The sequence below is a fragment of the Aspergillus chevalieri genome, chromosome 3, assembly GCF_016861735.1.
Source record: "Aspergillus chevalieri M1 DNA, chromosome 3, nearly complete sequence".
In the NCBI taxonomy this organism is placed as follows: domain Eukaryota; kingdom Fungi; phylum Ascomycota; class Eurotiomycetes; order Eurotiales; family Aspergillaceae; genus Aspergillus; species Aspergillus chevalieri.
This window is the reverse complement of record NC_057364.1, coordinates 1593065-1620894: the sequence shown is the minus strand read 5'-3', so window position 1 is coordinate 1620894 and position 27830 is coordinate 1593065. Positions and strand designations below refer to the sequence as shown.

Sequence of the window (27830 nt, the reverse complement as noted above, 5' to 3'; positions counted from 1 at the left end):
AATTCGGCGATGTCTTACCGAGAACTAATGTATTCGGCGACCTTCCTAGAATGACTCTGGTTGATAACCAATACGTGCAACAGCTCTGTAAATGTCCACATGATAGTAAGACCAACATAAATTAATCCTAACAGACTCATGTTGTGATAAATGTAGGTAGCACTACGCCCACAAAGTATGTGCCTCCCCACAGCTAGACCTCTTGCAGCAGTAGCTCCTCTATAGGCTGACCGTGACTCACTTCCTCCATATTGACACGTCGGAGTGTTATTCTCAAAGTATTAGAACGTCAGCACCTTTCACAATATCCCGAAGCCCTCCCTTAACGTATCCCATCTCCCAATCCCACACCAAACATGGAAAACATGAAAACAACACTCCGCACCCTCCCCGTCCTAACCGGGCCCTTCCCACCCCTCGACGCCAACCCCTCCACCTTCCCCGAAACCCCCCAGGAAACCTTCCAAACATGGCTTCTCCACGTCATAACAGCCCAAATCCCCGAACCCCACGCCATGACTGTCTCCACAATCGACGAGCACGGTTGCCCAGACGCCCGGGTTCTCATCCTCAAGAACCTCGATGACCGCGGGTGGCATTTTGCCGCGAAGGGCGGGAGTCCGAAGGCCAGCCAGATTGAAGGGAATCGGAATGTGGCGCTGACGTTTTATTGGCCGGGCGTGGGGAGGCAGGTTCGTGTGAAGGGGAGAGCGGTGGTGTTGGTGGAAGAGGAGTGTGTGGAGGATTTTAGGGAGAGGTCGTTGGGGTCGAGGGTTAGTGCGATGGCGTCGGTGCAGAGTCGGGTGCTTGAGGATCGGGAGATGCTTGTGAGGCGTGTTGCGGAGGTAGAGGCTCCTATGGTGAGTGGGAAGGAGCAGGAGATGCCGGAGTGGAAGGTGTATGCTGTTAATCCTGTGACGGTTGAGTTCTGGCAGGGGTCTTCTGATCGTCTTCATCAGCGGTTGCAGTTTGTTCGGAAGGCAGATGGTGCTGGCTGGACAAAGGAACTGTTGTGGCCATAGAGGCATAATGGTATACATTAGATTGCATACACTTATGGACATGTCTCCAATCTAGAACAAAATGTCTAAATATCATACATCAAAAACAAAACGCCCTCCACATGAATAAAACAAACAACTCCCAACATGCAAGTCCTAGACAAGAAAGAGAATTCCCGCCATCGCCGCGTCCAGAAAAATGGGACCCATGCTCCCGTATCTACCATGCCAGGGCAAACCATGTCTATACAAAACAAGCAAGTATGCACAATATTAAAGAAAAAATGGCACACATATGGACAAAAGAAGAGAAGATCCAAAGAAAAAGAAAAGAAAAGAAAAAAACGCAAGTCGTGTCAAGTTCGAATGGCATCAATCGCCGCGTTCAAGGGGAAAACCTGCGGAGGCAGCTTCCAGGCCTCCTTGTGCCATTTGCGGAACGCACTTCGACACGAATTCGGGGCGCCACCGATAGAGACGTAGCTCTTGGGAATGAATGGACGGTCCTGAAGAGAAGCAGCCAGGATGCCGTATTCGTGCGCAAACACCACAGCCGACGCGAATTCGGCGGGACGATGAGCAGCCTGCTCACCAACGATTCTGCAGCAGACGTTAGATGACCGACTCATAGTTAGGTACGGGGGAAAAGGTACTTACACATAAAGCTCAAAATAGGTATCAAGGATGTAAATCCCCTTAGGGGTGATATCTTTGTAGCAATATGGTTCGATCTCCTGAACAGTATCGTTGGGCCGAATGATCGGAGACGAAGAACCAGGGCGTCGAATCCAGAATCCAGACTTCTGGCCAAGTTCGTGGTCAACGCGAAGCAGTCTGCAACGGAACTGTTCATGGTTGGGCTTGAGCTGCCAGTCGTCCGAACGCAGATACTCCTCCGTATCCCGGTAGTTGAAGATCTCGAAGAAGCTCTCTGGCTCCTCGCCTTCAGTAACCTCTTCAAACTCTCCAGTCAAACCAAGGTCCATGCCAATGAGCCGAGCCGCGCCAATTTCTTCTGCGGTACTTCCTTTCCCTTTCCACAGATACAACTTTCCAAACGGTGCGGAGATCACGAACGGGAAGCCGGAACACAGGTTGCGGCGTGTGAAGTCAACTTCGTCGAACACCATTTGCTTCAAGTGCTTCCGTCCGCAAAGCATATACAAGGCCGACAGGCTCGAGCGAGAATTCGATCCACGGCGCGTGATCAGGATGCCGCCAACTGCTTGGATAAACCGAGCGGTTTCTTTGCCTTGCTTGATAACCTCAAGCTTGCAGCTATGCTCCTTAGCAACCTTGCGAGCAAAGGTCTGCGCATCGTCTATGGCATGGTCCGGCACGTCGTCACCACACCACAGATGAGTCTCAGAGCGTGTGCTGCTATCCGACTCAAACTCAAACGTGTGGACACACAAGTACATACTGCCCTCGTAGAGAATGTACTCCTGGTTGATGGGAAGGTCTTGCCTCTTGCCTTCGCCTGTGATCTCCCATACTTGCTTCTTCAAAGTTCGGATTTTGGAATCGCTATCCCGAGTGGTAAGCATCAACTGAGGATCAATGTCTACCCGGTCACTTGTTTTGGGGAAAGCCGTGAAAAACTCCGCGATGACCTCCAAGGATTCATCAGCCTGTGGAACTAATGATGCTGAAGAACTTGGTGTTGAGAGCAGCGTGTCGGATCGCTTCGGAGGTACTGGAGGAGAAGGTAAGGATTTGTGTCGAGATGAAAGAATCGAGCCGAGCCCGAACCCACTAAAGGTCCGCTGTTGAGGACTACCAACGGGGGAATCCATCTGATTCCCCTTGTAACTTGTTCTGAGTGGAGACGGAGACTGCGATGAATGCCGAACTCGTGGACTCCATCTCTGCTCAGACGAAGGTGTGCGCGGTGACTTGGGTGGCACAGCTGGCCTTTGTGCGGGAGAGTCACCCAGGTTCTCGACGTCTTCGTATGAGTGGAACGATTTCGGAGAGAGCGCATCTATCTTACTCTTAGGCTGAGGTGTAAGCTGTGGCGTTGTATCGTCATGTGCTGTGTCCTGCATGCCCTTCTCGGAAGGTGGACTTTGCTCACGCTGGCCAATTTTGTTCGTCGGTGGACTGTCAGGAAGTGGCCAGTTACTGTTGGAATCACCAGCGGAGCGGTCGAAGACTGATCTCGCAGCTTCAAAGGACGACTTCGGGGCAGACTCTGATTTCGTGCTAGTCAGTTTGGTTTCACTAACGGCCGGCTCAGGATGAGCAGATAGGCCATTTTCCTGTGCAGGCGGCTTCGGTTCACTAGCTGGCGCCTCTGTGACAGGCGATTCATCCTTCGGGACAGGCGACTGAGGCTCTGTGACTTTGACGGTCGGCTCTGGTTGAATAACAGGCCACTCGTTCGAAACAACCGGTTCCGGCTCACTGGCGAGCGCATTTGGCTGATTGACAAGCGACTCATCCTTTGGAGCAGATGATGCCTCCTGGTGCGTGGTGGACAATTTCGGCTCGCTAGCAGGCGTTTCAGGCTCCCTGGAGGGCGATACAGCTTGAGAGGGTTCATCCTTTGGGACAGGTAGCCCTAGGACACAAGGTTCGAGGTCACTGGCAGACAAGTCATGCTGAGTCGAGGAAGCCTCGTCTTTCAATGTCGATTGTTCGGTTTGAATGACGGGGAACTCAAACTGAGACAAGTCATCCCTTGGAACAGATGGCTCCAGTTGCGTAGCAGGCTCATATTCCCTGGCAGTGTGCTCGGTCTGAAGGACTGTTGGCTCAACCTTTGGGACGTCTAATTCAACCTCGGTAACAGAGGGCCTTTTTGCCACAGATTGGTCGGTCTGCGTAACTGGAAACTCAAATTGAGAGAAGTCATCTCTTGGGACAGGTACGGGTTCAGTTCGAGTAGCCGGTGGCTCATCTTTTGAGATATTGAACTCAGGCTGGGAAGCAGACGACTCGTCTTTCGCGTCAGAGTGCTCGAATTTGAATTGGAAGTCATCTTTCGCAGCCGGTGACTTGAGTCCTGCATCTGAAGCTTCAGTTTCACTGGTAACTGGCACAGATTGGACTATGGACGGCTCGTCATTCGAGACAGAACGCTCCGCTTCAGTCGTGGACTGCTCATCTTGAAGGAATGACGGCTCAACAGATGGCTCGTCTTCCACGGTAGACTGCTCAGTTTGTGCAACTGGAAATCCGAATTGGAAGTCATCCTTTGGGACTGGTGACTTCAATTTGGTATCCGAAGTGTCAGCTTCCCTGGTAACCGGCTCAGGTCGGACAGTGGATGGTTCTTCTGGGATAGAGTGCTCTACTTCAGTCGAATATTGCTGCACATCTCGAACGGATGTCTCAGGTTGGCTGAGAGGCAGGTCAAGTTGAGCAGAGTGAGGCTCATAGTTCGACTCGGCGTCAACAGACGCATCATCTTTCAACTCCAACTGTGCCACGACAGATTCAGACTCAACAATTGACTCATCTTTTGGAATGGTCAGTTCTGCTTCATCCGTAGACTGCTGCTTATCTTGGATAGAAATTGTCCCAAGTTGGTTGGCAGGCAGGTCAAGTTGAGCGGGATGAGACGCATCGTTAGAGGAACCCAGCTCAGACTCAGATTGGCTGACTGGCACGTCATCTTTCAGGACAGAGCGCTCTGCTTCAGTCGCAGATTGCTGCATGTTATGAACGGAAAATTCCTCGGGTTGACTTAGAGGCACGTCAGGGTGAGCAGGGTGAGGTTCATCGTTAGAAATATCCAGCTCAAACTCAGGCTGTCTAACCAGCACCTCATCCTTTGGAACATGCGACTCCAGCTGCGTCACAACGGGTTCCGACTCAACAAATGGGACGGTCGGTTCTGCTTCCGCCGTAGATTGTTGCTCATGTTGAGCGAAGGGTGTCTCCGGCAGGGTGACAGGCAGTTCAAACCCACCCATGCGTGGCTCATCCTTTTGGGATGGCAGCTCAGATTCAGGTTGGCTGGCCGGCACATCATGTTCCGGGACAGGTAACCTCAGCTGTGTCACAACAGGTTCGGACTCGATGACTGGCTCATCTTTCAGGATGGTAGCTTTATGTTCTACTTCAGCTGCAGACTGCTGCTCATGTTGAACGAAGGATGCCTCGCGCTGGGCTGTAGGCAGTTCGAAGTCAGGCGTGCGCTGCTCATCCTCTGGAGAAGGTAGCTCAGGTTGAACTAGATGCTCAAATTGGCCGGCCGGCACGTCATCTTTCAGGATAGACGACTCTGGCTGCGTTGCAAAAGGTTCAGAGTCAACAACTGATTCATCCTTTGGAACAGTCTGTTCTGATTCAACCAGATAATGCTGCCCCTGTTGGGTGGAGAGTGTCCCAAGCTGGGTGGTAGGCAGTTCAAACTCAGCCGTGCGCGGCTCATCCTTTGAGGAAGGCAGCTCAGGTTGGGCCGAAGGTTCAGGTTGACTGACAGGAAACTCAATCTGAGCAGTGGATACTTCGTCGTTTGGGACAGACGACTCTGGGTGCGAGACAACCGATTCACGCTCCACGACAAGCTCATCTCTCACAATATTTGATTCCGCCTCAATAGCAGACTGCCCAGTCCTGATGGGAGATGCTTCAGGTTGACTGATATGCAACTCAGTCTGAGCAGTCTGCAGCTCCTCCTTTGGGTCATTCAGCTCAGGCTCAGCCGCCGATAGCTTGTCGTTTGGGGCAGACGCTTCTGCTTCGCTGGAAAGATGAGCAGACGGCTCAGGCTCTTGGGCAGGCAGCTCAAACTGAGCAGCAGGGGATTCATCGTTTGGGGCAACAGGCTCCGTTTCACTAGAGAGCTGCTCAGTTTGAATTGCCAATGGCTCGTCGTTTGGGATCGGTACCTCAGACTGAGCGAACGCCTCATCTTTTGGGGCAGATGACTCGGTTTCATCAGCGGACTGCTCGGGTTGAGAAGGGAGTTCAGGCTGAACAGCAGCAGGAGACTTTGTTTGACTGGCGGCAGTAGCCCCTGGTGCACGTCTCCTCGGCCCTCTTGCCCGACTTTTTGTAACATGTGTCAATGGAGCACCGGGTGCCGACTCCGAGCCGCTTTGCCCAGACGAGACGGCATGCTTCGGCCCATCACTTGCGCCAGCATTGGAGGGCCCGCGAGACAAAAGCCCCACTAAGGCAGGGTTGATTCGGCCTGCAAGTTTGTTACCTTTAGCAGCAAGACCTTCAGTTGCAGCAGGCGCAGGCGGAGTTGCGACTGCCGCGACGGTTTCCGACGGCAAAGCACGCACCAGCTGAATGGCCTCCTCAATCGCTTTCGAGTCTTCTTGTTTAGTTTCGAGCTCGTCGTCCTTCTTTATTTGTTCCTCCAATACGTCATTCTTGTCTTCGGAGCTGGGTTCGACAACAGGGGAGGCGACATCGGTAGGCTGAGTTTCGGGTTGGCGCTTGAGCTCGGGCTCGTGGGCGGCGGAGTCGTCAGGTGCGGGCGAGAGTTGAAGGTTTTCTGGATTTTCTGTAGATCCTTCAGTCTGAGGCGAGAAAACAGGCGACTTCAGACTCTGTAAGTCTCGTGGTGTACCGGGTTCGAGGGTTGAGGGCGAGGAAGGTGCATTGCTGCTTCGGACGCTGCTCGATTTACTAAGGTTATGTCGCCTGGCAATGGCCTCGGGGACGAATTTGGCAGGGGCGTCGTTTTCCCCGGCAGTATTTCGCCTCGATAAGCCGCCGCCGGTTCTGATGTCTTTCTGCTTGAGAAGACCTTCCTTCACCTCATCCGGTTTGGAGTTCTTCTTTGGGCCACCGGTCGCATTCAATGCCGCCCTCCCCTTTAGGATATTGTCCTTGAGCTCATTTTGCTGCGTAAAGGAGTTCTTTTCCGTTTTCTTCAGCTTCCCGAAAATGTTCTTGAACTCCGGTTCCGGTTCGCCTTTGGGTGTAGCTTCTTTAGCGACTTCTCTCTTCCGAAGGTTTGCCCTAAAGTCGATGACAGGGGATTGGGCTTTTGGCTTTGGCGACGCGGGATCTCGAGCAGATAGGGGGGAAGGTGGTGCGATGTTAGGTGTAGGCGTGAGGGTAAGAGGCACAGGTTTGCGGTCCGGAACATTCGACGTACTTTGAACTGGGCTCTTTTCTGGTGAGATCGACAGCGAAGGAGAAGGAACAACCTCTTCATCTTCCTTCTTCTCCGTGATTGGTTTGGCCATGGTCGCTGGATTACTCTCCTTGGAAGGCTCCAAGCCAGAAGGCACCTTTCCTCTGCCAGTGTCTAGCGTGCCAGACAAATCCGGCAATCCGGTAATGCTGGGTTTCTTGTAGTGGTTACCGGGAGCGACAGGACGCATTAGACCCGCTGGAGTAACTTCCTTAAAGCTATTTGACCGGCCCAGATCGATACTGCCTCGGGACTGGCGATCCTTCCAAGAAGTTTGCGAAGGTTGCCTTTTATGTCTTGGCGAGTCGGGCCGATTCAGGGCACTCTCCAGCCAGGTGGCTTTAGTAGGACTCCACCGTTTTGGGTCCATGGTCCGTGAGACTACCGGACTTGTCGGGTTAGGATCGACATTCCGGTCCTCCTTGTCCAGGGTGCTAGCAGTTCTCGCATGGAGGGTGAGCAATGGCCGAGATGCACCTTCTTCAGTCTTTGCGTTGCTTCCGCTGTTTTCGTTGCCCTCATTAGGAACAGGAGGAGTGGATGGTCTTTCACTTCCTCTCCTATTGGTAACAACTGTTACCTCGCTGTGGCTCGAGCTTGGACGATGGGACAAGAAAGGTGGAGCATCCTTGCCGAGTTTAGGAGGGCTCGTTGCGGAAATGGTGTCCCCATAGTTCGGCACTGCGATGCTGTTGCGGTTGCTAGAAATAGAATTGTTCCGCGTGAGGCTCGAAGGAAGCTGTGCACTCCAGCGTTTCGAAACGGTATCGGAACGTTTCATCATGGCACTCTGGACGAACCCACCCATTCCTTTCGTCGGTGATGACGGGCGCTCCGGTGAGAGTCGTCGCTGGGTAGGAGATGGAGGCAATTGCTCTTCGGTGCTCGATTCTGCCTTTGGAGGTTCGAATCTCTGGGCATTTGATGATGGAAGCGGAGAACCGAGTCCTGTGGCTGTTGACACGGATGACATGCTCGAATATCGATTGCTCACGTTGCTGTCCCCGAAGGTCGAGCTCGCCCTGGAAGGGGAGCGGGATCTTTCGTCAACATGCTGTTGACCGGAATGTTTTTCTTGCTCTGCCGTGTTCTCCCGAGCGGCTTCTGACACCTCTTGATCACGGTTTGAATCCACATCATCTGCGGTGCTCTTCTGCAGCATTGGAGACTCAAGCTCTCGATCCGCGGTTTGGCGGGGTGCAGGAGTCGTATCATTGGCCGACCAAGTATGTGTGTTTTGATCCCGAGATGGAGACCGCTCCTGACCCTGACTATCGCCGGTGACCGAGGACATGGATCTCAAACGGTTTGCGCGAGTAGGAGATGTCGAGAAGAGCGAACGGCCGAATTCTCGTGATAAGGGTCGCTGTTGCCAGGATAATGTTCCGTGTCGACTCCGAGCGAGAGGCGACGGCGGTGAAGGTCTCGTAGGAGAGGTGTCCATTCCGTACTCATCCGCTTTCGGTTTCTCAGGAACATCTGAGAGCATCGAATCGGGTTTGGTGGAGGATTCGGGGTCTGTTGTTTGTGTTGTGGGCTCCAGATGCTCTGGAGGGTCGATGGGGCGAGAACCGATAGACGAAATGCTCAATCGAGTCGCATCCAGAAGGGGCGAGTCTTTTGTGGGGGATATCGACCGAGCGCGTTCTGTTATGTAACGGACAAGATTAGTATCAATACATCCTTTTTTGCTCCTTTTAATCGTTCAGATGTCTGCTATGGAGGGGTCGAGTCACTGCGGGAGGGGAAAACACAGGAATGTGGAATGTCAAACGGAACAATTTCAAAAACAAAGACCAAAAAAAGAAAATCAGTGAATATAATTACCTGCTCTGCGGGCCTGTCGTTCCCGTCGACCTTGCAGGATCTCTTCCTCCAGCTTCTTTGTGCGCTCCTCGTCCTCCTTGTCGCGTTGTTCTCCCAACTGGCGGATTCGTTGCAAGAAATCGTTGACATCCTCGGTCCCGTCGGGGTCTGGAGTGGAAGAAGCCATGACTGGCGAGGACGCCGTCCAGCCAGATAAAGATAGAAAATTGGAAAGGAGAGGGGAAAATTCAGGGGAATTAATCAATCAAGCAAGGGTCGGAAAAAGAAATGAGAGACGCAGTAAAAGAAAAGACAGGCCACAGACAGTGGGGAATAATGCAGAGAGAATATCTAAGGATACAGGTACGAAGTAGAAAGAGAGGGTAGGGAATATAGAGTCGTCGTAGAATAAAGGGAATGAATGAGTTGAATGTTGGATCGGAACGAGTGTCTCTGAGATTTAAGATGAGTTTTCCTGTATGGTCGATTATTTTGGGGCTCTCGGTGGTGGAGGAGGTGGTGGTGGTGGAGCTGAGGAACAGCACCAAAATAAGCTCGGCTGAGAAGATGGAAAGAAATGAAGAGAATGGTCAGGATTTCTTCTTTCCTTCTATTACTGCTGCGTAATTGCCACGGAAAACCCCACTGCGTCCTTGCTGGTCATTTCATAGTGGCCCAATCTGCTTTCAGTCCAGTAGTTATAAGGATTGTACGGAGAACTCTGTACGGAGCACGGGTATACCACATATTTTACTGCCATGCTGTACACAAAGAGCCTTTCAGTTGACAGTGGCTATCACTTGTGTTACTCTTCCTCTTTCCTCTTCGTCTCGTTCTCTATTCTAGTCTTGTTTACTCTCTGTTTACGTCTGCCCAATTCCGGTGGAGCCGTCTCTGCCGCCCCGCGAACCCGACATTGTACCTGGCTAACTAAACCACGGCTAAACGAACTACTCGGAGCATCCGTATGGTCCGGGTGATGCTACGGTGGCGAATTATGGCTAGAGTAAATCAAGCATTGTGATATGCACCGGAAGTCGACACATAACGCATTTCAGCAATCCAGAAACAATGGCCGGTGACAAGTACAGAGTACGGAGTACGTAGACTAGATGTACGGTGAGCCGACATACTTGTATTTGTACTTGTAGGTACAGGTACGGCGCCAAAAAGGATACATATTATTCCTCGGAAACACATTCAGACGATCCTCGACCAAGCCTTTCTCCTCCCGCGCGAGATTGAGATCCAAATATTTTTTACTCGATGGTTCCGTTCCGAGGATCTGGGTTTCTGTTTATCCCGGTCCGGTCCCTGATTTCACATTTTCCTACCATCGAGAAAAGGGGAAAACCCCGTTTTTTCCGCTTCTGTGCTTTGTGCCCTGTGCTCTGGACGGAGTACGTCTTCCGGGACATTATGTACTCTGCCAATACTCCGTACGTATGGTCAAGAAAGGAGTCGTAGGTGTCGCAATGTACTGTCAGATACATGGCTAGTACAGGAATAGTCGGTCCTTCGCGTCTTGGATCACCCATTCCAGTCCTTCGTGGAGGTTTCTTCCGGTCATGGCACTGCAGGGCAATATGGTCCATTTGTGTGTTTTGATGGCATCCAAGCAGAGACGCTAAGAAAATTTAGCAAACCAAGGCTGAGATTATCATAATCAAAGAGAGGAAAAAGATAAAAAAAAAGAAATGAAAACTCACTTCGCGGACTTCATCTTGACTCATGCATCCCTCGACATCGGTCTTATTCAAGAAGATCAAGAGACTAGCACCCATAAGACGCTAAGAAATTTGACAAATTAGCAAAGTAAACGTAAAAAAAACGTGCAGAGAGACGCAAAGCGCACCTCTTCCAAAAGCAAACCGGCCAGTTCTTCTCGACAGTCATCGACTCGAAGTCGATCTGTCGCATCGACCACCCAAATTAAAGTATCGGTCTTTTCAAAATAGTTTTTCCAGTAAGATCGAAGGGTTTTCTGGCCTCCTACGTCCCCTGATGATGGTCAGTCATGGCGTGGTCAGTTGAAGGCAATCCGACAACGTACATATATTCAACCGATACCTACACCCAAGTCAGTAAAATTCTCAGCGATAGAGGGGAAGAAACGTACCCCATGAAATCTATTGTTTTGATAATAAAACCCAGCGTCGGACTGACTGTATTGACATCCTCGTTCATAATCTTCTTCACAATGGTGGTCTTGCCGGCATTGTCAAGCCCGCTGGAGGGGTATCAGCATCAAATCCACCAAAAGAGACGTGTATACGTACAGCATCAAAATCCGCATCTCCTTGTCCTTTAATCGAGCTTTTCTTAATATTGAAAGCATTTTGCTGACAGTTTGTCTGAGAAGTGTCTCGTTTCTTGTCGGAGTTGTAAGATACTTGGTTTTTCGTAAGTTCTCCCACTGCGGAGTATGTCTACCAAATACACTGGCTCTCGTAGAAGAGCATATGAGTACAACCAGCTTGCTAGTCTCAATAGAATTTAGTATATAGTAATATAGCACATGTGGAATTACCTTCCTTTGTCTTTACTATGCTTTTGTCCCTGCCTTGCCGTGCTGTCATACTGCATTTTGATATTCACTGTTCTCTATAGTGAATTACATACAGGTTATTATAGCCAGCTTGGATTTTCTTTTACTTTGTTTGTTTGAACATCTTTTTAGCTAGTATAAATAACAATATATGAGAGCTACCTGCTAGACCTTTGTCGAAATGCAATGAGAATAAAATATGGACGAGGACCAGAACCTTTGGGCGAAGATCAAAGCAGCCAAAAACCATCTATTTACTCAGACCGGCTTCTTGCAGCAGTACCGTGTTGGCCCTAGTCTCACAGGCAACTTTCCCATCAACCACAACCGTCCCTCTGATCCTCTCCCAACAACATCTATTCCTGATACCACACAGAAGAAGGGGACAGAAGAGAGGAAGAGTTCTATTACAGTTGGTGAGAACGAGTCAAAGAATTCGCGGGAGCCCTTGAGCGGCTACCCCTCTTCCTCTGTCGCGCAGAGTGAATCTTTTACTTCACTGTCCACCATCGTCCCAAAAGCTCTACCTCCAGGAAGAAACGGACTTCCTCCCCGACTGATTCCTCAGAGTGAGAGCCAGAAGTCTACCCTTAACACAACGAGCGCGCTACCTCTGAAAGAAGAACAACCGGTTGCTTCTCACGGTGAGTAACTATTATCCAATATCATTCCAGCCATTTTGGGCTAACAGGCCCAGAAAACGCACAGACAGCCCTTGTCAAGATGTCCGACACTTCGGATGAAGTCATGCTGAGAAACGGCCGATTTGGAGGCAATATAAGTGGGCGGTTCGGAAGCGGCCTCAAGCCTCGACAGGTACTCGAACAGAACATCACTCAACACGAGAGCAGATGTTCGTCAAACCCCATACAGAATGGACGATCGGATAGCAGAACCGATATCTCTGTCAAAAGGGAGCTAGCCCCGCTGAGCAGTGAGGCGAATATTAGACGCCCTTCTGCGGACGAGATTCCATCGCAGAACAAGCCTCACAGCGACGTGCTCAAGGGCCTCCAGAAGTCTGCACCGCAGGAGACCCTGGAGGAACTGAAGCGGCTGCAGCAGAAGATTGTGGTCAAGGCCCACCAGAACCGCTTCAAAGACCTGGATACGCCTTCTACGAACCCCGAAGCCCTGATCAAGGTTAGAGAGGGCCCGGGAACAGACCCTAAATCCAAGGTTTACCAAGAACTTTCCAAGTGGCGTGCTGTTCCAGGCAAATCCCAGAGAAATTCGTCCGTCCAGTCACCTGTTGGTGCTCTGGGGCCAAAGATTGAAACTGGACTTGAACGGTACCAGGCGCAATGGACTGCTTATGCAGAGACTGAGGCGGTTTATCCCGTTGTCGATGATGGACGGCTCGTTCTCTTGTCCGAACCGACAGATTCGGTGCTTGTCCTTAAAGCGTCCAGTCAGGAGGTTGGTCTTCAAATGGACCTCGATGCTGGCGATCTAAGTACTGCACTCCAGCCCGCTGAGCACAACTGGGGCGATGCCTTTTACGCAGACTGGGAGTATCGTCCTCGTGCTTGTTCCAATTTTGAGGCCTTCCGCGATTGGTTCCGACGCTGGCTTGACACGACCCTTACGATCTGCTGCTATGTCGATATCTACCATCCGGCTTTTTTTGATGGTACTGCCCATCCTGATGGAGAATCGTCACTCTTGATTCCCGATTTCGATGACCATTCCACCAGCCTCGATTGGAACGACGAAGAATCCCGCCTCCACTGCCACGAAACGGTCGAAGGTTACTGCTACAACTGGGCGTTGCGCCTCAAACGCGAGGAAGAAGAGGAGCAGGAGCGACGAGTGCGGGCTCGCAACGCCTACATCGAGAGCACCAAGTGCACCATCCCCATGATCAGCCCGCAGACTCCGAAAGCCAACCTCTACCTTCGTCCCGTTGAGGAGACCGACATTTCCGAGCTTCTCGATCTTTTCAACTGGTACATCCAAAAGTCTACCCTCACCATCGACGTGACCGCGCTTGTTGAGGATGAAGTCCGCGAACGCATTGAAACCGCCAAGCGTGAACGACTGCCCTTCATCGTCGCCGCTGAGCGTCGGTCCATCCACAGCCGGGACAACTCTTCCCAGAAGATCCTGGGATACGCACTTGCCACAGACACCATTGGCGATCGAACTGCTGAACGCTTCACCGCGGAGCTCGAGATCTTCGTCAGACCCGAGTTCAAACGCCGGGGCATCGGAAAATGCCTAATGGACAAGCTTTTGGAGGTCTGCGATCCGACCTACAACCCCCTTGGAGGCTATTTCTTCGATGCCAGCTTCGAGGATCGTACTGGTTACTATTCGGGAGGCCGACGTCGGCTTGCTCGTCTTATGTTCGTCATCAGTTACCCGTACGAGGACCGCAAGCAGTACAAATGGGTTCATGAGTGGCTTGAACAGGATTATGGTTTTGAGCAACAGGGCCTGCTCCGGGGTACTCGGGTCAAGTCCAATCGATTGTAAGTGTCTCCCCTCCCCAATGAAGTGTTACTCATGTATCTGTCATAGTCTCTGTGTCAACTACCTTGTCCGCAGAGTTGGACCCATCGATGACGATATTATCAGGAACTGATGGCAACAAATTCTGTCTCCGGTTAGCAACAGTCACCCCAGCATCTCTTGATCAAGTTATGAAGCATCCAAAGCTAATATAGAGACCAGATCACACGAGATCTACAGCTTTTGAATACTGTCGTCGACCGGGGCTCCCTGGTTTCAATTCTTCTGTACTTGATTGCTTCTTTTCGATTTTATTTCTGCATATCATGAAAACTGTCTTCTTCATATCAAGTTCGACAGTTACTTTCTTGTATTTGTCTTGAGGAGGAGAAGGTATGAGCTGAGATCTTATGACATCTTCGATTCGGTCTTCTCCCATCTCAATGGTTTTGTTTGTTTTTGAAATCGCGATGGATTTCTTCATTCATTTTGTGTTAGTGATGATTATCTCTGAAACCAGGAAAAATCATGATCATAATAATGACAGAAGGAGGATATGTGAACTACTGCTCTCTCAAACTATCCAAACTAGGCCAATCAGAAAGCGGAAACCCCATATCCTTTTCTGCCATACACACCATTCTCACCGCCTCCGTAAATCGAAACATTTTTCCCGGCAAAAAAAAAAAAAAAAAAGGCCTGATAATAACCCATTATTACACGGCGCCATTGGAGGTGGAAAGAAAGTCTTTCTTTTTGATTTGGACGTTCGATAAAACCTCTTTTGATTGATCTTTCTTTTTCTATTTAACTCCATCTCGCGCGACCTGCGCGCACTCGAACAAAATGGCACCTAAGCGCAACGCCGACGACGACTTCGTTCTCACCCTATCCGACGATGAGAACCCTCCTGTTGACGGTGAAGAAGAAAATGACGGCGAAGACACCAACGGGCTCGCGACATCGAAAAAGCGCAAGCGGGAAGCTGCCGAGACCTCGACGAAGGGAAAGAATAAGAAGCAGAAGCAGCGAGAGCAGCAATTGATGAACGGAAAGGGCGACAAGAAGAAGAATAAGAAGGGGAAGAAGGACGCCGAGCGTGAGCCTGAACCTGAAACCGATGAGGAGGACGACGAAGAAGAAGCGGACGTTGGCGAGGATGATGGAGCTTTGAACCCGGATTTTGAGTTTGATGTTGCTGGTGCTGCGAATCAGGGTGTTGTTGAGGGATTTGATGGATGGGGTACTGGAGAAGGCGAGGCTAAAAACGGAGATAAGAAGGGTGTTGATATTGACGAGATCATTTCGAGACGACAGGCGAAGAAGGAAGCTGAGTCGAAGAAGAAGCAGAAGAAAAAGCAAGATTGCGAAGACGAAGCTGAGGATGGTGACGACGAGGATGGAATGGAGGTCGATTTCGAAGATGATGAACTGCTTGCCGCTGACGGGTTCGGTATGGGCGCTGACGGAGAAGACGAGAGTGAACAAGAGGACAAGGCTGGGTCTCAGAAAGACGACGATTCAGAAACAGGCAGCGACTCTGAAGAAAACGACGACGATGCGGCATCCGATAATGACTCGGTAGCAACTCCTGTCAACCATCCTGACGATGAAGGCTCCGACAACGACTCGGAGCCCGAAAGCGACGTCGACGTTGAGGAACAAGAAAAGCGCAAGGCATTCTTCGCACCCGAAGAGAAGACCCTAGAACAGTCAAATGCCGATGCGAAGCGGTCGTTCCAGGAATTCAACCTATCCCGCCCTATTCTCCGCGGCCTGGCCGCCGTTGGGTTCTCGAACCCCACCCCTATCCAGCGCAAGACAGTCCCCGTGGCCTTGCTGGGCAAGGACATTGTCGGTAGTGCAGTTACCGGCTCTGGTAAAACCGCAGCTTTCGTCGTTCCCATCCTCGAACGTCTGCTCTTCCGTCCCCGAAAGGTGCCTACCAGCCGTGTCGTGATCCTAATGCCCACCCGTGAATTGGCAGTGCAGTGTTACAATGTGGCTACGAAGCTTGCTACTTACACCGATATCACCTTCTGTCAACTTGTTGGTGGTTTCAGTCTGCGCGAGCAAGAAAACGTGCTGAAGAAGCGCCCCGATGTGATCATCGCTACACCCGGTCGTTTCATTGACCATATGCGCAACTCGGCCAGCTTCACAGTCGATACGCTGGAAATCTTGGTTCTTGATGAAGCAGACCGGATGCTCGAAGACGGTTTCGCCGATGAGTTGAACGAGATTCTCACCACTATCCCCAAGTCAAGACAGACGATGCTCTTCTCCGCTACCATGACAGACACCGTCGACAAGCTTATTCGTGTCGGTCTCAACCGTCCTGTTCGTTTGATGGTCGACGCAAAGAAGAATACTGCTTCTTCGCTGGTGCAGGAATTCGTGCGGTTACGTCCTGGGCGGGAAGACAAGCGACTTGGGTACCTTTTGCATCTCTGCAAGGAGATTTACACTGGTCGTGTCATTATCTTCTTCCGACAGAAGCGCGAGGCACACCGGGTTCGTATTGTCTTCGGACTTCTGGGACTCAAGGCTGCAGAGTTGCACGGTAGCATGAGCCAGGAACAAGTACGTTTCCCTCCTTCTCTTTCTTTATCCTGCACAATATCATAATGCTAACGGTCTACAGCGTATCAAAAGTGTCGAAAACTTCCGTGAAGGAAACGTCGCCTTCCTCCTAGCCACAGATCTGGCCTCCCGTGGTCTTGATATCAAAGGCGTCGAAACCGTCATTAACTACGAAGCTCCCCAAAACCACGAGATCTATCTCCACAGAGTCGGTCGTACCGCCCGTGCGGGCCGCTCCGGTCGTGCCTGCACCATCGCCGCTGAGCCAGACCGCAAGGTCGTCAAAACCGCCGTGAAGGCCGGCAAAGCGCAAGGCGCCAAGATTGCCTCCCGCGTCGTCGACCCTGCTGTCGCTGACTCCTGGGCCACCAGAGCTGAGAACATGAAGGAGGAAGTCGACGAGATTCTCGAAGAAGAGAAGACAGAGAAACAATTCGCGCAGGCTGAGATGCAGGTCACCAAGGGTGAGAACCTGATGAAGCACCAGGCGGAGATCATGGCCCGGCCAAAGCGGACATGGTTTGAGACGGAGAAGCAGAAGAAGGAGGCAAAGAAGAAGGGTGCAACAGAGCTGAATGGCCCTGAAGCTAGCTTGAGTAAGAAGGACAAGGTGAAGCTGTCGAACAAGGATAAGAAACGGATGGATGATACCCGAGCGAGACTGGAGGGTAACCCGGGATGGAAGAAGGGCAAGGCTGTGCGGGAGGCGCCCCCGGATTCGAAGAATGGTAAGAAGCAGGGCCAGAAGGGTAAGGGGAAGAAATGATCTTGCTTCACTGGGGTTCTTGATTGTTGTTAAAAAGCGTTGTTTTATGCATTGTGATTTATTTAACGCCATAGAAGTACATATTCTGGAACATCTCGTCTGTCGCATGGGTCCCATAGTTGAATACTCGCGTATCAGCACAGTGACTTAGCGCATCTGAGTCGCGATGCTCACAGGTACGAAAATACCCGACACCAGCCGCAGACACCGGCTATCCGCGGCAAAATCTGCTATATCAATGCCTCAGGCGACAATGTGCTCCGGTCATCGGGCCCCTCGACAGAGCAAAAAGAGGGCAAAAAGATGTTGAAAAGGCCGTAACAAAGCGAGTAAAAGTACGAATGAAAAATGGAAACAGCATTGATTGATACTGTAAATAACAGAGCATCTCAATGGACGTCTAATAGTTGGAATGTCACTGGTTGTCTCTTTCTATGAGTGCTCCATACTTTGTAGACGCTCCCCGCCATCGGCGCCCGTAGAAAAAAAAAGGAAAAAAAGAGCGTCATCGGTGGGCATGTGACTTGACTCACTACTGCAAGTCCTACGCCCTACTCTTGATTCTTTTTCTCTTAAAGGCTGTTGGTCGTCAACCTACAATTCTGAATTGTTGATACTTTTCTTCCAATCATCCCTGACAACTCCTTCTCGTTGCCTCCTCTATCCTCACTTCACCGCCATCATGCCAATGTATGTATATCCTTGAACCCCCTCCTCCGCTTTTGCATCCCGGCAGGCTTTGAGATTTCCGGTTTCTATACTCTTAACTGCCTCAATGCCTATGGCATTGCCGTGTTAACTTGTATTTTTCAATCTCTAACTATCCGATGTCTATAGGCTCAAAGATCCCTCGAAGAAATACAGGCGCTTCAAGCCTGTCCACCTCCCTAACCGTCAATGGCCCGATAAGGTTATCGAAAAGGCTCCCCGGTGGCTGGCCACCGACCTGAGAGATGGCAACCAGAGTTTGCCGGATCCAATGGTATATTGCGTTGTTGCTCTGGAATCTCTTTTGGTACGCTAACAAGCTGGTGTAGGATGGAGAGCAAAAGTTCCGTTTCTTCCAGAAGCTCGTCGAGATTGGTTACAAGGAAATCGAGGTTTCGTTCCCCGCCGCCTCGCAAACAGATTTCGACTTCACCCGTCGATTGGTCGAGACCCCCGGTGTTGTTCCCGACGATGTTTGGCTTCAGGTCCTGGCCCCCTGCCGTGAGGATATCATCCGGCGCACAGTCGAGTCCCTCAGGGGCGCAAAGAAGGCAATTTTGCACATTTACTTGGCCACCAGCGAATGCTTCCGCCGCATTGTGTTCAATACCAGCAAGGAACAGAGCTTGGAGATTGCTGTCCGCTGCACCAAGTTCGCTCGCTCCATCACCAAGGACGACCCATCCATGGCCGGCACCGAATGGCACTTTGAATTCTCCCCCGAAACCTTCTCCGACACCGAGCCTGAATATGCGGCGCAAGTCTGCGAGGCAGTCAAGGCTGCTTGGGAACCCACAGAGGACGCCCCCATCATCTTCAACCTTCCCGCGACAGTAGAGATGACGACCCCGAACGTTTTCGCCGACCAAATCGAATACTTCTGCTCGCATATGACCGAAAGAGAAAAATATGTTGTTTCTGTACATCCGCACAACGACCGTGGCTGTGCCGTCGCAGCAGCAGAATTGGCTCAGATGGCTGGTGCTCAGCGTGTTGAGGGTACTTTGTTCGGAAATGGCGAGAGAACCGGTAATGTTGACCTGGTTACTCTTGCGCTGAACCTGTACACCCAAGGAGTCACCCCTAATGTTGACTTCTCGGATCTCAACTCCGTCATCCAGCTTGTGGAGGAGAGCAACAAGATTCCCGTCAACGAGCGGTGGCCATATGGTGGTCAGCTTGTCGTCTGCGCCTTCAGTGGCAGTCACCAGGATGCCATCAAGAAGGGATTCAAGCTGCGTGAGGACGGTACAAAGGGTGGCGAAGAGCCTAAGTGGGAGATCCCCTACCTCCCTCTCGACCCCGAGGACATTGGACGTAACTACGAGGCAGTCATTCGTGTCAACTCTCAGAGTGGTAAGGGTGGTACCGCCTGGGTCATCCTGCGTTACTTGGAGCTGGATCTCCCTCGTGCTCTGCAGGTTGAGTTTAGTAAGGTCGTCCAGAGAGAAACCGAAACTGTCAGCCGGGAGCTGCAACCCAAGGAGATTGTAAACCTCTTCCAAGAGTCATACCACCTCAAGAGCAACCCGCGCTTCAACCTGGTCGACTACAACATCACCACCGACCGGTCAACTTCGCCCGCACCGCCAGAGCCCGGTAAGGCGCTCAACACCAAGAACCTCAAGCGTCGCTTCACCGGTATTATTGAGATCGATGGCGTCCAGCATGCCATTACCGGTGTCGGTCCAGGTGCCATCTCTTCCCTGGCCACCGCCCTCTCCTCCTTGGGCATTGACCTCGACGTTGTCGACTACAAGGAGCACTCGATTGGTAAGAAGGTTGGAGATGACAAGGCTGGTAGAGATGTCAAGGCCGCTACATATATTCAGTGCACAGCGGCTGGCAGCAAGGAGACGGTCTGGGGTGTTGGTATCCACCAGGATGTTGTCCAGGCCAGTTTAATTGCCCTTCTCAGCGCTGCTAGCTCGGTAAGTTCATCGTTTCTACTATTTTGTATACACTAAAACTAACTGTGTTACAGTTCCTTACATCGCGTGCTGGCTCTCCTGCCCCTTTCCGTCCTATCCGCTCCCACGATCTGACAAGCGAGGATCTCGCGGCTCTCGATCAACTCACCGGCTCGAATAACGCTGCGGTTGAAGTTGCTCCCGATGGCACCACCAAACCCAAGGTCGATATCGAGGAGCTGACAAGACAGGCCGATGCCCAGTAAACATTTCCTTTTGTTTCATTTCTGGTGGTTTGTAGATGATGTGAGATTTGGGAAAAGTTACGAGTATATAAATTGATGCAACATTTTTAATGGTAATCGCTTTGCATTATTATGCTATTGTTTGTATGTACGGAGTGTATAAAAATTGCCTGATTCTGCCTTGTGATCGCCGAGATCGCCTTGTGCAAACTTGCCGTATCGGGGAGTGTTTGCAACCTCTCGGCCAAACGTGTCCTCATCCCAAAAGAGGCTCATGTCTCACTCTTTCTTCAATCATCTTCAGACTTCTTTCTTTGAATCTGACCCCTCTATGCTTCTTGCCAGGTAGCCAGTACGCCTTGCGCTTGTTTTCTAGATGGCCGGGTTGCCTCGATAGGTCTGCCGTTGTTCTATTTAGCTTTATATCTTCCGTCGTTTTCGAGTCCCGAACCGTCATTTGAGTCCCTCACTTGATTTTTATATCTTTAACAGCTTTGAGGTATGCGCAATTTAGTTATTCAGTATAGAAGACGATGGGGAGTCTAACATTTGCAGCTGGAATAACACATAGACAATGCCTCTTCAAGGCCGACAACGGTTACATGCGCTATCCTCTCCCCTCCTCTCCGTCGTGATCCTCCCATTCCTCCTCTTCATTCTCAGTTTCCCCCCCCAAGCAGCCGCTGCCGGGTCAGCGGTGATTGGTATCGATGTCGGAACCGAGTATTTAAAAGCAGCATTAGTGAAGCCCGGAATTCCACTCGAAATCGTCCTCACCAAGGATTCGAAGCGCAAAGAGACGGCCGCCGTCGCATTCAAGCCCACGAGAGATAACGCAGTGTTTCCCGAGAGATTCTACGGTGGCGATGCGCTTGGTCTGGCAGCGCGGTATCCCGACGATGTCTACGCGAATCTGAAGACTTTATTAGGTGTTCCGTTCAACGTCGACGATGAGATGATTCAAACGTATCAGCAGCGGTATCCCGCTTTGAGGGTGGAAGCTGCTCCTGGTGAGCGCGGCACTGTTGGTCTGCGGAGTAACCGGCTCGGTGAGGCGGAGCGGAAGGATGCGTTCTTGGTTGAGGAGCTCTTGGCTATGCAATTGAAGCAGATTAAGGGTAACGCCGAGAATCTTGCCGGTACAGGGTCCGATATTAGAGACGCCGTTATCACGTATCCGGCTTTCTATACCGCCGATGAGAAGAGAAGTCTCGAGTTGGCGGCTGAATTGGCTGGTTTGAACGTGAACTCATTCATTACCGATGGTCTCGCGGTTGGTCTGAACTACGCCACGAGCCGTACGTTCCCTAGTATCTCGGAGGGCCACAAGCCGGAGTATCACGTTGTCTATGATATGGGTGCTGGTTCTACTACGGCCAGTATTCTGCGTTTCCAGGGCCGTTCCGTGAAGGATGTGGGTAAATTCAACAAGACTGTCCAGGAAGTCCAGGTTCTGGGTTCGGCTTGGGATAAGTCTCTTGGAGGTGATGCCCTGAACGACCTAATTGTCAAGGATATGGTTGCGAATCTGGTCGAGCACAAATCCCTCAAGGGCCGTGTTACCCCTGCGACTGTCGAGGGCCACGGCAAGACTATGGCGAGACTGTGGAAGGACGCCGAAAAGATTCGCCAGGTCCTAAGTGCCAATACGGAAACCGGAGCCTCGTTCGAAAGTCTGTACGAGGAGGACTTGAACTTCAAGTACCGCATTACTCGTTCCAAGTTCGAGGAGCTGGCCGCACAACACATTGCGCGAGTCGGTGGACCTCTGGAGCAGGCTTTGACCGCTGCTGGCTTACAGTTGATTGATGTTGATTCTGTCATCTTGCATGGTGGAGCTATCCGTACACCGTTTGTCCAGAAGGAGCTGGAGCGCGTCTGTGGAGTCCCCAACAAACTCAGAACTAATGTTAACGCTGATGAGGCAGCGGTTTTCGGTGCGGCCTTCAAGGGTGCTGCCCTCAGCCCTAGCTTCCGTGTCAAGGACATTCGTGCTAGTGACGCCGCTTCCCACGCTGTTTCGCTGAAGTGGCCTGCCGATGGCAAGGAAAGACAACAGAAGCTGTTCACTTCGACATCCCAAGTTGGCCCTGAGAAGCAGGTTACGCTGAAGAACTTAGAGGACTTCGAATTCAGTTTCTCTCAGCACATCGCTTCTGGCGATGCAGTTACTGAGTCTCCAGTTCTGGGCGTGGAGACGCAGAATCTCACTGCCTCTGTCGCTAAGCTGAAGGGCGACTTTGGTTGCTCGGATGCCAACATCACTACCAAGTTCTCTGTCCGCCTTAGCCCCGTTAATGGACTCCCAGAGGTCGTCGGTGGCTCTGTCAGCTGTGACGTTGAGGGCGCGAAGAAGGGGATCGTCGATGATGTCAAGGGTTTCTTTGGCTTGGGCTCCAAGAAGGAGGGTCAGGCCCCTCTTGGCGAGGATGGAGAGCCGAGTGAGTCGATTACTCTGGAAGCTGAAGAGGCCCAAGCCTCGACATCCACTGCTTCCGACGCTAGCTCGACTACTACCGCGGAGGCTAAGAAAGCAACTCCCGAGGCCGAGGCTAGAGTTATTCCTGTTAGCTTCAAGACTTCTTCGCAGGGCATTCCGGCTCCCTCTTACGCTGAGCTCACCCGTATTATCAACCGCCTGTCTGCCTTCGACGCCTCTGACCGTGACCGTATTTTGCGCGAAGAGGCCCTGAATGAACTGGAGTCGTTCATCTATCGCAGCAGGGACTTGGTCGAGGATGAGGAGTTTGTCAAGACCCTCAAGAGCGATCAGGTGTCCGTCCTCAAGGACTTGGTGTCTGCTGCTAGCGAGTGGCTATACGGCGATGGCGAAAACGCGAAGACTGCCGAGTTCCAACAGAGACTCAAGTCCCTGAAGGACATTGTCAGCCCTGCACTTAAGAGGAAGCAGGAGAGCGCTGACCGGCCGGTTAGAGTGGAGTTGTTGCAGGAGGTCCTGAAAAACTCGCAGACCATCATCAATGTGATGGAGCAGCAAATCAAGCAGGATGAAGACGCCTACTCTTCGTCCGCATCTTCCAGCGCAACCGAGGCATCATCGTCCACCACTTTCGCCAGCGAGTCCGCTACACCATCTATCGATCCCTTGGAGGACCTCGAGCAGGACTCCTACGCTTCCTCTTCTTCTACCAAGACCACCTCAACAACTACAACCCCCAAACCTACCGGCCCGAAGTATTCCCTCTTCCAACCCACTGACCTGACGTCCCTCTCCAAGGTCCATGAGTCCACCAGCACCTGGTTCGAAGCCAAGCTCGCGGAGCAAGCCAAACTCACCGAATCCGATGACCCCGCTCTGACTGTTGTAGAGCTTGACACCCGGCTGAAGGAGCTGGAGCGTATCCTGACAAGAGTTTACGCGAAGCTGGGAACTGCGTCCGGAAAGAACGGCCAGTCTACAAAGAAGGGTAATGGAAAGAAGAGCAAGGACAAGGAACAGAAGACGGAAGAGAAGGAACCTCTTCCAACCCATGATGAGCTGTAATAAATTAATGTGATTTTTTTTTCCTTCTCGTTTTCTTATACTTGTTTCCTTCCGTGTATGACTGGGAGTTTGGTTTGAGCTTTACTTCAAAAGAACGTTTGTTGAACTTCGGGTGGTTTTACTCCTCCCTGGTCTCGGTACGGACGGAGTAGAAGTTGCATGTTGCATGTAATCTAGATGAAAAGAAAAATTATATACTGAGTACAAACTGGACTGGACTGAATAAAGAATGGAATGGATATCATATTCAATAAGATGTACCACATGGTGGGAAATATGAGACTAGAAGCGCTGTTGTGTACCCTGGTAATAATAAGACCCGTCGCTGAACAAAGAGACCTCATAGACTGACTGAAACTTTTACACAGAAAGTAAAGTAAATGACATAGAAAGTAGAGTCCTCCCCTTAGTAAGAAAGAAAGAAGCAGAGAAGGAGGGAAAGAAAAACATCACCACGTAAAAGCCTCCTCCGTAAAATCCACCACAGCACCCATTCCAATCCGCTCCCTCGTCGCAGCACGCACCTCATCCGCAAACGCACCAGGCCCACAAACCGACACCGCCGTAGCACCAACTCTCGCCGGAAGCACTTCATCAAGAACGACGTCTGGCCGACACCGTCCCGGGAACATCTGCACCGTCGCACTAGGAGAGACAATCTCCCGCGTACTCTTGGGCTTCGAGACAAAGAGCTTGATAACCAGGATCTCTCGCCGGCAGGGTAGTCGCAGGATTTGGTCCATGTAGCTCTGCACCCAGGTGAGATGGTCGGTGCTGCGGACGGACCAGATGAGGTAGATGCGGTGCGTCGCGACGCGGCCCTCGGCAGCGCGGATGAGCAGGTCGCGGACAAAGAGGAGGTGGTGTGTTATTCCGGCGCCTGCGGAGAAGAGGACCGCTGTGCCGTAGCTGGCCATGCTGATGGAGTGGGAGGCGTAGGGGCCTTCGATGAAGCCGGATGTGTGGAGAGTGTTGTTTGGGGCGGAGGAGGCTGCGTTGTAGAGTTTGCGGGTCATGCCCTGGCGAGCGCTGATGATGAGGGAGACGGAGGTTGGTTTGTTGGTTGTGTCGAGGTATTCGTCGAGGTTCACGATGGCTTGTTTTTCGAGGAGGGAGGGGTCGATGTCTATTGTTGAGGTTGAGGGGTTGTTCGAGTTGTCGTTGCTTTGGGTGAAGGCTTCAGTTGCTGTTGTGGGGGTCACGCAGGTGCTGGGATCGACCCAGGCGACTGAGAAGGGGTGCGACATCCATTTTGAGATGCTGGGAATGTAGGCGTAGACGTGGGAGCCTGGGTTGATGTGCACGCGTTTGGGGAGGTAGAAGGTGACTCGACATGCTTCACCTGGTAGGGCTTCGACGACGAGTTTTGTCGATCCCTTTTTGAGGGAGAGGTTCAGGTAGATAAGTCGGCCCATGCGACAGCACCGGTCGAATAGCCAGATGACGATGATCGCGATGAGCCACGGCTTTTGCGGTAAGTTGTCAATATGCAAATGTGCGTAGACCCCCACAATGGCCAAAAAGGCAAACAGCTGGTGGAGATGCAGAAAGGTCTCGTAGAAAGCATGACGAATCGGCGAGGGCGAGTGAAGACCCAGACAGACAAAGGAACAAGTACCCAGGAGACCCCATGAGAAAAACGGGACGGTGCGAATACGCCATAGCATGTCTGCAAAGTCCTGCTCACGGCATGCATTCACTGCCCATGCTGCTGTATGCACCAAACTCTCAAGAACAACGAGACGGCCCAGCCACCGGTGGAGAAGATTGTAAGTATCGAAGCTGAGTCGCAGCAGCGGGATCAGTGGGTTATTGCGGCCTGCGAGAAGAAACAGAGGCACCATATTCAAGACAGCCAGCGTTCCGGATCGTCCACGAAGCTCAGCAACCAAAGCCTCTCTGACGTTTGCCTTGTAGTCCAAGAGTACGCAGTAGGCGAACTGGCATGCAATGTAGAGCATGATCAAGACCGTCTGAAATCTGGAGGGTAGCGTGCCGATGTTGACTGCAGTTGACAGTTGGATCTCCCGGTTATGTCTTTTCCGACCCAGAGGCGCATAGAGAACGTGTTTCTTGATGTTTGTCCATAACGACGACTCTTCGACGCTCCAATATGTTTGCTGCTTCTTGCTTGATCCTAGCGACGTAATATGGCGGAGCATGGAATGGCTGATTTGGGCGATTCGACCGCAGAACACGATAAAGGCCACCGCTAGGATGGAGACGAGGATGATGCGCGTGAATATGACATCCTTGGGCACGTCGACACCATTCAACCCCCGCGAATATTCGTAAACGTAGGTAGCGTTGGATCCATATGATCGCGGGGCGACCAGCCGTCGCAAATTCCCCATTGGAAGCTGATGAACGAAAATGAGATATAGCTAGCCCCCGGCCACTGGGGTGACTCGAGGCGGTGCGAGATATCTTGGGGACGACCAAACAAATCGCCTGAAGGTCGATTGCTTGAAGCACTTCCTTGATTAGAAAGAAGTAGGGGTCAAATGACTTCACTTGTAAGCGAATTATGCAGTGTTTAATGGTGAAGATGTTCGATGTCGAGGGAACGAGAGGAATGCGGATGGCGGGCACGCGATGTCAGGGGAGTCTCGAAGCCAGAATCCTGTCGAAGGGTATTCTTGCAATGAAAGAATGGAGACCTTGCGCTGCGACAAACCCGTTTGTCCTTCTTGCTTTGTTCAGGCTGGTTGATTTTTAGGTCTTTTATTGTTGTCTCAAAGACGCGAACAATGCTGTTTGCGTCAAAGGACGAAAGGCATGCACCGAAAAAGGGAAGAGCCGGAGGTGAAGAAAAGTCAACACCAGAAAGTGACGCAGGACGCTAGACGTTTCTGATTATCTACATGTTCGAAACCAGACGTTAGTTTCAGTCAGCGTAGTGAGCCAGCCTGGACCTGCACTCACCTTGATTCTCTGCATGCATTATCAGAGCAGTATCCAGTAAGGGCGATGCGATCGAGGACGCTCAGCGTCGAAATAGCAGGTTAAAACAGCAGAATGAGGGAATACTACAACGAGGGGAATAAAAGTGGTGCCTGTCTGTCCAAGACCCCTCCAGTAAAGAAAGGAGGCGGAGTGACTATTGTAGATTAATGAGGGACGAGGAAGACAGAAAAAGAACGAACACCTTTCCCCCAAAAGAGAGCGAGAAGCGAAAACGAAGGTAAGAGGAAGACACACTCCAGAGTATGGAGAGGGAAGAGAGTAGAGAGTGAGAAAGTGACAGAACGAGAAGAGATGAGGTTAGATCTAGGGCCGCAGAACCAGCCGGCCCAATCGGGTAATGCAGTGAATATCACGCCCGAAAAGGGGGAGTTAAAGCAACAATAATGGTGAATGAGAGAAAGAACTCATACGTCAGGCCGATGATCCACGGGACAGCCACCAACTGAAAAAGAGTGGGAAATGCATTAAATACTGAGAAGGAAAGAAAAAAATTTCGAAATTAGACCTCCGACTAGCGACAGTATGGTGCCACCAGATTACCCAGTAGCAGATGAAAATGGACCCAGCTGGGTTGTTTAGTGGCAATTGCCCTCAATCAACAGGCGCATAAGGACCTGGCTAGCGTTCGATTCAATAATAGTTGCAGCCACACGGATAGCTGGCCAGGTGGAATCAAAATAGTAGCCCGACGGGACGTTGCTGGTCTGTCCACAGAACGCTCTCCTATCACAGACACTCTTTTTCTTAGACCAAAGGTGGCTAACAGTCTAGGGATCGCTGTGATCAAATCATGGGCCCTTGCAGATCGCGAAGCTGATTCGACAAACGCTGTAAGATATTTGACGCCGAGCGTTCAGGGGGGAGGGGGGGGGGCGATTCGCCCTGAACAAAAAGCACTGGCCAGAAAAGCTCTTGTCCCGCACTGTCCGAACGCTGACTTTCACCGATTGCCTGCATTTCCATTCGAGATTGGTTGACCTTCAACTTGCTCAGATGGCCACCGCATGGTGCTGTCTCACCCATGTGCCTTTCATGCTGAAACGCTCGTTGCATTTGTGATTTATTCTGTGGATGCCATACGGATGACCCACTGGGCCGGAGCGAGAGTATGGATGTACATGTACTCTGTACGGAGGAATATATTTCATTTTTTTCGGTCGCTGCAGGAATTAGACTATCATTTTCAATCTTCTATTAGTTATCAGCGAAGATGACTGATATATGGTATGTG

General features: G+C 51.4%; 8 protein-coding genes across 8 annotated transcripts; 5 read left to right on the top strand and 3 right to left on the bottom strand.

Moving 5' to 3' along the window:
* Positions 1–356: 356 nt before the first annotated feature.
* ACHE_30589A (pyridoxine/pyridoxamine 5'-phosphate oxidase) lies at positions 357–1022 on the top strand (the record flags this gene model as incomplete). Its single annotated transcript, XM_043277224.1, has 1 exon — positions 357–1022. The coding sequence occupies one exon, from the start codon at positions 357–359 to the stop codon at positions 1020–1022; it is 666 nt and encodes a 221-aa protein (XP_043135124.1).
* Positions 1023–1357: 335 nt separating this feature from the next.
* ACHE_30588S (putative gelsolin repeat protein) lies at positions 1358–9100 on the bottom strand (the record flags this gene model as incomplete). Its single annotated transcript, XM_043277223.1, has 3 exons — positions 1358–1601; positions 1659–8754; positions 8935–9100. The coding sequence occupies 3 exons, from the start codon at positions 9098–9100 to the stop codon at positions 1358–1360; spliced, it is 7506 nt and encodes a 2501-aa protein (XP_043135123.1).
* A 1308-nt stretch (positions 9101–10408) lies between these two features.
* ACHE_30587S (uncharacterized protein) lies at positions 10409–11251 on the bottom strand (the record flags this gene model as incomplete). Its single annotated transcript, XM_043277222.1, has 6 exons — positions 10409–10540; positions 10623–10703; positions 10769–10914; positions 10967–10983; positions 11033–11143; positions 11193–11251. 6 exons carry the CDS (start codon positions 11249–11251, stop codon positions 10409–10411), a joined length of 546 nt encoding a protein of 181 aa, XP_043135122.1.
* A 409-nt stretch (positions 11252–11660) lies between these two features.
* Positions 11661–14048, top strand: ACHE_30586A (GNAT family N-acetyltransferase; the record flags this gene model as incomplete). Its single annotated transcript, XM_043277221.1, has 3 exons — positions 11661–12105; positions 12159–13935; positions 13985–14048. 3 exons carry the CDS (start codon positions 11661–11663, stop codon positions 14046–14048), a joined length of 2286 nt encoding a protein of 761 aa, XP_043135121.1.
* Positions 14049–14761: 713 nt separating this feature from the next.
* On the top strand, positions 14762–17264 carry drs1 (putative ATP-dependent RNA helicase DRS1; the record flags this gene model as incomplete). The annotated part of the gene is made up of 2 exons (XM_043277219.1): positions 14762–16498; positions 16560–17264. 2 exons carry the CDS (start codon positions 14762–14764, stop codon positions 17262–17264), a joined length of 2442 nt encoding a protein of 813 aa, XP_043135120.1.
* A 682-nt stretch (positions 17265–17946) lies between these two features.
* ACHE_30584A (2-isopropylmalate synthase) lies at positions 17947–20148 on the top strand (the record flags this gene model as incomplete). The annotated part of the gene is made up of 4 exons (XM_043277218.1): positions 17947–17954; positions 18102–18246; positions 18302–19903; positions 19957–20148. The coding sequence occupies 4 exons, from the start codon at positions 17947–17949 to the stop codon at positions 20146–20148; spliced, it is 1947 nt and encodes a 648-aa protein (XP_043135119.1).
* A 553-nt stretch (positions 20149–20701) lies between these two features.
* Positions 20702–23632, top strand: LHS1_1 (Hsp70 family protein; the record flags this gene model as incomplete). The annotated part of the gene is made up of 1 exon (XM_043277217.1): positions 20702–23632. One exon carries the CDS (start codon positions 20702–20704, stop codon positions 23630–23632), a length of 2931 nt encoding a protein of 976 aa, XP_043135118.1.
* A 449-nt stretch (positions 23633–24081) lies between these two features.
* ACHE_30582S (ferric reductase family protein) lies at positions 24082–25986 on the bottom strand (the record flags this gene model as incomplete). The annotated part of the gene is made up of 1 exon (XM_043277216.1): positions 24082–25986. One exon carries the CDS (start codon positions 25984–25986, stop codon positions 24082–24084), a length of 1905 nt encoding a protein of 634 aa, XP_043135117.1.
* Positions 25987–27830: the final 1844 nt, after the last annotated feature.